A 10,546-nucleotide genomic window follows, 5' to 3' on the forward strand; every position below is an offset into this window, starting at 1 on the left:
GAATTTGTTTCCCACGCGTATCTTTTTGTTGTTGTTGAGAACTTTATGACTTGATATGTCAGAAGATAGAGGATTGCAAGATCGTCTACAAGCATATAGATGAAATAAAGTCAGGGATGGATTCATCCAGAAAGACGACGATCTAGAGGTAAACGCGCATCTTTGTTTCGTTTTCATCCTTGGAGAGGGAAGAAGCGTGATGAAATCACCAGAGGCCCTGTGAACAATGCACAAGTGTCTGGTGGACAGGATGTTTTGTCCTCCGTATTCCGGTCCGCACGCACACATGCCCGACGGTACGGTGAAGAGCGTTCACACCCACGCCGGGTGACGAGCCACGAGTGGGCTGGAGCGAGCGACCACGGTCGATCGACTCGTCGATGGCCCACTTGGCAGGCACATCGAGACCTACGGGCCTTCTATAAAAGGCTCACCCTCCCGACCGGGTTTCCTGCTTGCCATCGAACGTCTAATCGCCTCACCCACACAGAAAAGGCAAAAGGAAACAAAAACCTCCTAGAACTTCCGGGGAGTTGCCCCAGAGATTTCCGGCGGAACCTCGCTTCAGGATGGCACCCACGGCGACGGCGACGGCGGCGGAGCAGAGCCAGCAGCACACCAAGAAGGCGGTCGGTCTGGCGGCGCTCGACGCCTCCGGCCACCTCTCCCCGCTCGCCATCACCCGAAGGTAACGCGACCCGCTCTCCATCTCCCCGTACGCAGACTTCCGGTGCAGCCGCCCGCTAGCACGCGCGTCTAGCTAGGGTCATGGCCGTCGCTATGTTCGCGCGGGACGATGGGCCCGCGCCCCGCCGCCGTACGTCGTGCGAATCTGCGTGGCCGGCCGTTCGGACGGCTTTGATCCGGACACGGCGGTCGTGGCGGCGCTGTGCGCCGTCCGATCCGCTTGGCGTTCGCTTGTTTTTTCCCCATGACACCCCTTTGTTGTAGAGTACGTACGTGAGATGCATGGTTCCGTGGAATAATCTATTCGCCTTAAATTGTCGTGTCGTGTAGCTGACGATGGTTAAGTTTCATTGGATCTTGATCTCGCAAAGTTAATTACGAGATTTCTTCTTAGAGCAGCCCTCCAATATTCTGAAGGTGACCTCCCTACGATTTTTAGCGATTTCGTCTTGAATAACCCTCCAATATTCTGAAGGTGACCTCCCTACAATTTTTAGCGATTTCGTCTTGAATAACCCTCCAATATTCTGAAGGTGGCCTCCCTATGATTTTTAACCGAATTTGTGCGGCCAACAGTGGCGTTGCTTTCACAGCTGCTTTATCTCGCATACTTTTGTTCCGATGCAGACTCTCAGAATAGTCTCTTTGGCATGTCAATTTTGTTTCTCTAGATTTATGACGGTGGCCATTAGGGATTGCTTCTTTCTGTGAATGTTTGTGAAATTTGGCCTTTGCAAAGGGGTACCTGAAAGATCAGGTGCATGCTCCCACCAAGCATATCCGTGCAAATAGAGTCTATGAATTATTGTGTGTCCAGTACAAAGAATTGTCATGTTTCCAGTACAACCATGGCATTGCCACCACTCGCCAGTCATTTTCCTTTTGGAATCTTGACGCGACGCCACTCTTGGTTGTAAAAGGCACATACATGTGTCACTCTCAGTTATTTGTCACTGTTAGCGAGCACAGGAGTACTTGTGTGTGTGTGTCTTCCCTTCTGTATGTATGTGTGGTATGAAACTATGAATCGAGTTGCTCATGTGGGCAAGCCTCAACGGTAGATTCGCCACTGGTATGAATCGAGTTGCTCATGTGGGCAAGCCTCAACGGCACCACCTGTTTCAGTGACTGCATTGATATGTAGGAATTGACATGCTCTGGCCGGCAAGGTGGTTGTGGCGATTTTTATCATTTGTCTTTTTATTTAGTTTGATTCGATGCAAATGGTACGACCACAAGTTTGTCACAATAATTCATTTGATATTTTTATTTTTATTTTTTTATAATTACATATCTTATAAACTAGTGGTGTCAACATCTGGGCAAACCGTGACCATTATGGAGCTGAAGTAGCAGTTGGAAATCTACTATTCGTGCAATTAGTGGATGGCGATAGCAGTTTTATGTCGTTATCATAGGCACGCCAGTGTGCTGCGAGCTGTATAAGTTTGTTGATGGATGGTTTTAGGATTTGCAGCCCAAGAATTTGCCCTGCGAGTTATTTTCTAAAACCTTTGTTTTCCTGAAGAATTATTGACTGAATCATGTGATTTGCTCTAACGAGTAAAATCATTTTTCTGAAAGGTAAAATTCAGCAGTTCGTTCAGGAAAAAAAAGATCGTTTGGACTGACACTCTGACAGGCTAGACTAATTGCTCGAGTGGCCACTGAATTGAGTTGATAGACAAACCCACGATTTACTACTGAGATTATTAGCCTGATTTACACGCTCGCATGTAAGGCGTTTCTTTTCATGACGTTCATGTTTCTCGTAATTCCGCCTTCAGGAGCACCGGAGACGACGATGTCGTGATAAAGATTCTGTATTGCGGGATCTGCCACTCTGACCTGCACAGCATCAAGAACGACTGGAAGAACGCCAAGTACCCCATGATCCCTGGGCACGAGATCGCCGGCGAGGTCACCGAGGCCGGCAAGAATGTGACCAAGTTCAAGGCCGGCGACCGCGTCGGCGTCGGGTGCATGGTGAACTCATGCCAGTCCTGCGAGAGCTGCGACAAGGGCTTCGAGAACCACTGCCCGGGCATGATCTTCACCTACAACTCGGTCGACCGTGACGGCACCCTCACCTACGGCGGCTACTCCAGTATGGTGGTGGTGCACGAGCGCTTCGTGGTCCGGTTCCCTGACGCCATGCCGCTGGACAAGGGCGCGCCCCTGCTGTGCGCCGGCATCACCGTGTACAGCCCCATGAAGTATCACGGGCTGAACGTTCCCGGGATGCACCTCGGGGTGCTGGGACTGGGCGGGCTGGGCCACGTCGCCGTCAAGTTCGGCAAGGCCTTCGGGATGAAGGTGACGGTGATCAGCTCGTCGCCGGGGAAGAAGCAGGAGGCCCTCGAAAGGCTAGGCGCTGACGCGTTTGTTGTCAGCAAGGACGCCGACGAGATGAAGGTATGCCGACGTGTCCGATCATCAAACAAGACATAGATGGTTGTTTTTCCGGTGGAGAAGAAAACAGGAGCCCATGTCTGCTTGTATTACTGCTTAATTTTGTGTTGCATTTGCAGGCTGCGATGAGCACCATGGATGGCATCATAAACACGGTGTCTGCAAACATCCCGATGGCCCCTCTCTTCGGCCTACTGAAGCCCAACGGCAAGATGATCATGGTCGGCCTCCCAGAGAAGCCTATCGAGGTCCCTCCATTTGCTCTGGTTGCCAGTAAGTTCACCTCTCCGATCTCGCTCGCAACTGGAAGAAATCATGCGATCGCAGGCATTTTGCGCGTAACTGATACCCATATTGTGCGCGTGGCTGAATGTACAGGGAACAAGACCCTGGCCGGGAGCTGCATCGGCGGCATGAGGGACACCCAGGAGATGCTAGACCTCGCGGCCAAGCACGGCGTGACGGCAGACATCGAGGTGATCGGCGCGGAGTACGTGAACACGGCCATGGAGCGCCTTGCCAAGGCCGACGTCAGGTATCGATTCGTCATCGACATCGCCAACACCCTCGACAAGGCGGCCGCCGCCCCCGCTACAACCGAGTGACCGCCGACGTTACTCTCAGCACTGCTCACGGTCTACGTTGGTCTCTGGTTCTCTGCGATTATCACATACTTTATCTGTAGTAGTAACAATGAACAGTCTAAAATTATTGTAAGTGATGTATGCATGCATGGTGCTATGTTGTTCGTGAGAAAACTGAGTTGGGTGATGGATGACAAGGTTGGCTTCTTGCCGTGATAATGGACTGCCTGCTTAGCTTCGTGCGCCGAGGAGGCTATCTGTACCTCGTGGCCACAATAATTACTCCATCCATTCCACGTCAAAATATAGGAATTTTGTTCCATTAACAGAAGAGTTTTACCAGAACTAAGGCGCTGATAACAAGCTCCTAAAACAAAGATGAGCTATCAAACAGACAATCTATGTACCAACTATCAAGTGATGAAGGGTGCGCGCCCATAACTGAAATCTAACAAGCGTGTCCCGAGCACTCTGCAACTGATTTCTGCTCCTGACTGACGATTAGCACGACGCGACGGTGATTCTAGGCGCGCAGTGAGATCACTAGAGCAAGGAAACGAGAAGCCAGAACCCGGAGAAAGAAGACGCGGCCTGCAGCAACCACGTGATGAACGCCAGGGCGACCGAAAGCTCGAACTGGGTGCAGGGCAGCCGCCAGTACTCCGCGCAGAACTTCACATCCTTCCTGAAGAAGATCGTCACGCTGGCCGCGGCGCAGGATGCCCAGAACATGAGAATCGCCAGGACCTGCAACGCATTCGCGGTCGACGTGATCGTCGGGTTAGATCTCTCCTAGCCCAAGATTCCAACAACTGCTCGACTCAAAAAACCGATTTCACCCAAAGTGAAGGGCTTACCCAGTCGCCGATATTAAAGATCAGTATAAGTTCCGGGGCGGTGTGAAGATCCTTCTTGTTCCTCAAAGCAAAGATGTCCCGGCAAGCAAAGCCCATACTCCACAGAAACTGCAGGGTCAACGCTGTATCCAGGTAGCTGAAAAAGGGGAGACCGTGATACACTCGTTAGATGATGTCAGGCAGCTGAATTCTGAAGAGTGGTCAAGGAATTTAAGACTTTATGTGCAGTTCATAGCGTCGATGATATCAAGTTGCTGCTACTTGTTACTCGAGTGATGCCCATGAATTTGCAAGAAAACACACAAAAGGGAGGACACTCGAGAAAGGATTAGAAGAAAGGAGAGTGAAATTTTAGTAGCAGGGGGAGGGAGTACAAGTAGGCGCTGTAGTTGAGGGAGCCGAAGGCGGAGGACATGGCGGCGGCGGACGCGGCGGCGAAGACGCACTGCGACACACGCAGCGCCATGCCGCTCCATGTCCCTGGCCCCCCACGACGCGCTTCATCGCCCTGCCTGCCTTCGCTCGCTGCGGAGAGATGGCTAGCCGGGCAAGGTCTGTGCCACTCGCTGTGTGCAACTGGCTTGTGCGGGGTGAGATGGGAAAAGGTGATCGCCAAGAGCGGAGCAGGAAGAGCTGAAACTGAACGAATATGTATAGGGACGTCTGGTGTGGGGTGGGGTGGGGTGTGCCTCTGCCTGGTTGTTTTCGAGATGCAGTTAAACGCAAATGAGGCAGTACCTCGACTAGCACTTGGAAACTTCGCGGTGCGTTCCTTGGCCAAATAATCCAAGTGTGCATTTCTTTCTGTTCACGCGGTTTGTCACCTTTGCTCTTCGTCCTAGCCTGCTTCCTTTGTGTTCTTTTGTTGGTCCTCCTACCCACAACGGTGCTAGCTTGATACGTCCTACTCCAAATATCAAACTAGCTACTTGATGCCGACTCTACCTTGGTTTAGTATGTGCAAATAAATGAACCAGAAAAATGCCATCATCTTTTCCTTGTACGAGTAAGAGCAACTCCAATGGGGCGACCCATTTCGTCCGCTTGTGTTCGTTTGGGTCGGCGCGGACAAAAGTGACGGCCGAACGTGCCGACCCAAATCCAAATCACGTCCGTTTCGCGTTCGCGCCGACGCATTTGCGCCCCAAATGCATCGGCGCAGACGCGGAATGGACGCCACGCGCGCCTTCTAGGTGTCCGCCACGTCCTCACCTGGCGGCCGTCCAACTACCCGCTATCCACGCGGTCAGCTTAATTTATGACCACGGGCCCACGTGTCAGTGAGGGCGGTCATCCCTTTTTAAGCCCGACCGTGCGGCGGGGCCATCCTCATCCAAACTCGCCGTCCACATCTAGCAAGCTCTGCTCCCTCGTCGCCGGCAAACCCTAGCCACCACCACCACGGCGAGATGGGGCTCTTCTCTGGTGCCAGCAGCAGCAAGGCTAAGGGCAAGGCCCCCGCCATCCCTTTCCCCTCGCAGTTCCTCCCGCCTCCGCCGGCACCTCGCCGGCAAAGGCAGCGCGTGAACGTGCCAGTGCATCAGGCGGAGTGGCACTGGCAGCACCGCGTGCCTCTCCCGTATCCCGACGCCACCCTGCCGCACGACTGGCATCTGGATCCGGATAGGATCCCAGTGCAAGCGGCGCCGCGGTCGGCTAGGGCACACGCAGAGGAGGTGCGGCGCCGGCGGGCGCTGCTGACACCAGAGCAACGCCGCAACCCCGCCTACGCAACTGACTCGCCCAACTGGGCGAGGTGGTTCGCCTTCGAGCACGAGGAGGCGTGCGCGAGGTCGACCGCCGCGTGCCGCCGCCGCCGCTCGTCGTCCGCGAGGAGGACCAGGCGGCGGAGGACGCCTACCAGGCGGCCCTAGCGGCCGTCTATCGGGAGAGCGAGGAGGACGAGCGGCGCAGGGCGGAGGGGGTGGAGGAAGAGGAGGCTTGGTACGAGGCGGCAATGGCGCAAGCCATTGCCCCCTCCGCGGCGGGCGACTGCGTGCTGCCGCCGGTGGCCCCGTTGTCCCCTCCCCGACGCCACGTCAAAGGCGAGCTGGAGCCCGAGCCGGAGCCGTCCCCCATCGAGCACTACTCCTGGACGGGAGTAGTGCGCGAGTGGGTCTCCGCACCACCGGTTTGGATGGGGGCGACGCCGGTGCAGGAGGCGGCATACCTCGAGCACTGGCGCCAGATCTGGCTGGCCGAGGAGCGTCGCGACGGCGAGTACCTCGAGATGCTCGAGCGCGACGCCGAGGACGAGCAGCGCGACGCCGAGGAGGAGGCGCGCCAGGCGGCGGCACAGCCCGTGGCGGCACTTCCAGTGCCCGACATGAACGCGCTCTGGAACACGGCGTTCCCCTGGGCCGGTCAGGCGCCGACGCCCATCGACCTCACGGACCCCGAGGACGGCGACGCCGCCGCCTAGGGCAGCGCGCCACCTCGTAGTTTAGATAGTTTTTATTTTTCTTAAATGCAAATGTGGACGCGTGGACTCTCGCCGGCCTTCGTGGCCGGCTTTAATGTTTAATTAATGTTTTTTTAAATATGCGTGCGTTTTTTTTTCTAGCACCGTCAAAATGGGTCGGGCCAGCGTTGGGCGTACGCGCCGACCCAAACGTGGAAGCGGACGTCCGTGTTCGTCTGGCTGACCCAAACAAACAAAAAGCGGACAAAATCGCTGTCTGTCTGGGTCGGCCCGTTGGAGTTGCTCTAAGAGGTCCCATTGCCAAGAAATCCTGTGTTCTGCCGGGTTTGGGCTTTTGGCTAGGAGAACCCACCTAACTTTACCCTTTAATCTTGCACCAGATGCGGAACTGCCTTAAATGATTCCAAAAAAAGGGTGATAATGGGAACGTGATAACACCATGGAATACATGAACCATGAGCGGTGGCTGACGTTCGCTGCGGTGAGACCCGAGCAAACGCCCTCGGAGCCACATGACCCACATCCAAAAAAGGGTGGTTATTAACGTGAATTGCACCAAAAAATAAATAAAGAATTGCCATGCTTTTCTGAAAACTGCCACCACCCAAAACACTAAAATGCCACCCCACGTGTTCGCAAATGCCATGTGTGCCAGTGGCAACGAACGTTCGCTGGCGATTTAACGTCCTACACGAAAGACAATGAAACACTATCCAAGAAATAAGAAAGTATCCAATAGAAACTATACTCAGTGAAAATTTGGAAACTCGTTCATTTACCATTGGATTTGAAGTGTGCGGACTGGACCATCTTTTGTTTGTACCATCAATTCTTGCAATAAAAAGCGGAAAAACTAACGCCCACACGTGTGGGCGTTTGCACATCGCCCACACGTCTCCATCACCACTCATTTTGTCACGTATGAACAGATGACATCAGCAGAAATCTTTTTGGTTTTCGGCTTAAAAATGTTTTATCTCCTAATTAAAAAAACAAATTATAAATCCGTTTTCACCATTAAATCCGTCTAGACGAGATCTTCAAAACTAGACCCCATGTTGATATGTTTCGACGAATTATTATTTTTTTTCCCAAAAGTTGCCATGATGTTTACACTGTAGTTGCCATAGTGCTTAAACTAAAGTTGCCATGTGGCAATTTTAGTTTGTAGATCATGGCAATTTTAGTTTTTCGATGATGGCAATCCAATACTTTGACCATGAAAATATTTTTTTTATGAACCATGGCAATTTTAAGTGCATGTATCATGACAATTTTAATTTATGATGCATGGCAAGTCCAGTTTCTTAATTCCCGTTTTATAATATGTCAAAATTTACTTTTAAATGTAGAAGAAAATAGCTGAAAGATATCATGGCAACTTCAGTGTAAACATCATGGCAATTCATGTGCAATAGACATGGCAACTTTTAACCCAAAAGAAATTCGTCGAAATATATTGATATGAGATCTAGTTTCAAAGATCTCGTCACGAGGGATTTAATGATGAAAATGGATCTTCAATCGGATTTTTCATTTAAGAGCTAAAACATTTTAAAACAGAAAATCCAAGAAGATTTCCACATGCATGCATGCGGTGACATGGCATAGTCTGTGTGCTATAGGGCGTGTGGGCGGATTTGGCTCCCACCACACGTGCGGGCGTTATCGTTATCCATAAAAAGGCATCTAGCTTTATGGTAATATCTTTTCAGAACCCCTCCCCCTAGTTTTTTTCAATCAATAAGACGCAGACGAAAAATATGTATGCCATGCAACTTAAATACAAAGAAGAAAAAAGAGAAGCAGTAAAAGCAACGAAGAAAAGTGAAAGAAGATCCAAATGAAACCAAAGCAAAAACAACCTTAGAACGAAAAGAACAAACAACACGATTTTTTTTGGATTTTCTTAAAGAGGCGATAATAATACAAAAGCAGAAGCAAAGGGAAAACTTTTTGAGATTTTCAAAGCTTAACAAATAGGCAACTGCACAAACATCTAGAGAAGAAACAAAAAGAACAAAGAGAATTTTGTTGTTGTTTTCTAAAAAGTCAAATGAAAAACCAAAGAAGAACAAAGCAAAATGATAAAATATTTGTTTGCATCTTCATTTCTCGAAACTAAAAAGGGTAAAAAGAATAACAAGAACTAATAAAAAGCAAATGGAAAAGCCAAAAAGATCAAAATAAGCAAGCAATAAGAATGCGAAAATACTTTTGACATTCTTGAGTTTTAGCGAAACAAATAAAAGAAGAAGAAACAAAGAAACCCGATGTCAAAACAAAAACAAAACAAAAAATTCAGTGGAGAAAACTGGCTATTTTAGGTTAATTATGGCGTGCCCTCAATATCTAACACAAATCTACCTATGGCGTACTGGCTAGCAGCTATGAAAGTCCTATTCTGCTCCCCAGTTCAACTGCTCCCTCATGAATAATAAAGCGAAAAAAAGTAAAAAAATCTGAATTTTTTAGGTAAACATTGAGAAATGTTTTGCACGCATACCAAAATTCAGCATGAAATGACATTCGTGAAAGTTATGGCGAAAAAAACAAAACCAGCAGTCCAAAATGTTTTCAACACTATGATTTTTGGAGTATCAATTTTGTTTTTTTGCAACGATTTCCAAGAATGTCATTTTATGCTAAAATTTGCAACATGCAAAACATTTGTCAAAGTTTATAAAAAAAATAAGAATTTTTGAATTTGTTTTGATTTACTATTCGTAAGGGAGCATTTGATCTTGGGAGCAAATACTCATACTCCACGTCCTAGTGGCAGCGGTTATTCGAAGGAATCACGAAGTGCCGGTTTCGAATCCTGGCCGATGCGCTCCGTTTTTCCTTTTTTTAGGGGGTAAAGCAACTTTATTCATCAAAGTTCACAAAGAGCGGGATACAACTAGGGTTATGGGGCTGGCCTAGCCAAGTATGCCGCCCCGTCCCTCTACCAATAGCAAATCTAGCTAAGCTATGTGCTTCCTTATTGGCTGCACGACCTTCAAAAGTAAATTTACAAAGAAAATCACTTGACCGGGTAATAATCTCCCTAACTATTGAACCATTCTTTCCCATGCTAGCATTGTTGATGTCTAGTATAGCCTGTTTGGAGTCCGACACAATGAGCACATTATGTGAGTTCAGATCTTCCGCTAGGGCAAGAGCCTCTCTACATGCAATAGTCTCCAAGATTAATGGATCGTCCAGACCGGCTATTACTAGCGCGGAGCTTCCCAGATAGGCTCAATTGTGATCCCGACACATAGCCGCTGCTGAGCCTCCCCTGCCCGCTCGGACTCCTGCATCGACATGAATTTTTGCATAACCCGTCGGCGGGGCCTTCTGGCGTATGACCGAGCTGGATGTGCGCCCCCCTGCAGCCCCTCCTGTGATAGTGGTAGCTCTGTTCTCGGACAGGACTGAAAGCTCCTGTATGAATCTTCCTACGAACAAATGAGTAGCTCGAGGAGTTTGAAAGATGTGCTCATGAATGGCTTTGCGTCTAGCTGTCCAAATTGCCCAGAGTGTGACCGCCACCTTGATGAACTGATCATGTGATAAGGAATCAATGAGTGTAAACAGCC

The 10,546-nt window shown here is 49.9% G+C and overlaps 2 protein-coding genes across 3 annotated transcripts; one reads left to right on the forward strand and one right to left on the reverse strand.

The window, feature by feature from the left end:
* Positions 1 to 361: 361 nt before the first annotated feature.
* Positions 362 to 4,009, forward strand: LOC123167340 (probable cinnamyl alcohol dehydrogenase 5). Of its 2 annotated transcripts, XM_044585185.1 has the most exons (4): positions 438 to 688; positions 2,475 to 3,102; positions 3,219 to 3,372; positions 3,478 to 4,009. In XM_044585185.1, the coding sequence occupies exons 1-4, from the start codon at positions 570 to 572 to the stop codon at positions 3,702 to 3,704; spliced, it is 1,128 nt and encodes a 375-aa protein (XP_044441120.1). In that variant the 5' UTR covers positions 438 to 569; the 3' UTR covers positions 3,705 to 4,009. The 2 variants fall into 2 exon arrangements, with proteins under 2 accessions (XP_044441119.1, XP_044441120.1); XM_044585184.1 differs by having other exon boundaries at positions 362 to 688; positions 3,219 to 4,009.
* LOC123171140 (CASP-like protein 5B3) lies at positions 3,975 to 6,153 on the reverse strand. Its single transcript, XM_044588769.1, has 4 exons — positions 5,926 to 6,153; positions 4,915 to 5,231; positions 4,541 to 4,676; positions 3,975 to 4,430 (listed from the first exon to the last, which is right to left on the reverse strand). Exons 1-4 carry the CDS (start codon positions 6,151 to 6,153, stop codon positions 4,227 to 4,229), a joined length of 885 nt encoding a protein of 294 aa, XP_044444704.1. The 3' UTR covers positions 3,975 to 4,226.
* Between the last annotated feature and the right edge of the window lie 4,393 nt (positions 6,154 to 10,546).

This window comes from Triticum aestivum, chromosome 7D, assembly GCF_018294505.1.
Source record: "Triticum aestivum cultivar Chinese Spring chromosome 7D, IWGSC CS RefSeq v2.1, whole genome shotgun sequence".
NCBI lineage: Eukaryota > Viridiplantae > Streptophyta > Magnoliopsida > Poales > Poaceae > Triticum > Triticum aestivum.

Excerpts from the sequence above, each read along its gene's own strand:
- LOC123171140 (XM_044588769.1), bottom strand. The coding sequence starts at position 6,153 with ATGCCAGTCGTGCGGCAGGGTGGCGTCGGGATACGGGAGAGGCACGCG. Across the intron at positions 4,677-4,914 it reads CTCAACTACAGCGCCTACTT|CTACCTGGATACAGCGTTGA; the intron begins GTACTCCCTCCC and ends CCCCTTTTTCAG. Across the intron at positions 4,431-4,540 it reads TCTTTAATATCGGCGACTGG|GTCCTGGCGATTCTCATGTT; the intron begins GTAAGCCCTTCA and ends AATGCGTTGCAG.
- LOC123167340 (XM_044585184.1), top strand. The coding sequence starts at position 570 with ATGGCACCCACGGCGACGGCGACGGCGGCGGAGCAGAGCCAGCAGCAC. Across the intron at positions 689-2,474 it reads CCGCTCGCCATCACCCGAAG|GAGCACCGGAGACGACGATG; the intron begins GTAACGCGACCC and ends TTCCGCCTTCAG. Across the intron at positions 3,103-3,218 it reads AGGACGCCGACGAGATGAAG|GCTGCGATGAGCACCATGGA; the intron begins GTATGCCGACGT and ends TTGCATTTGCAG.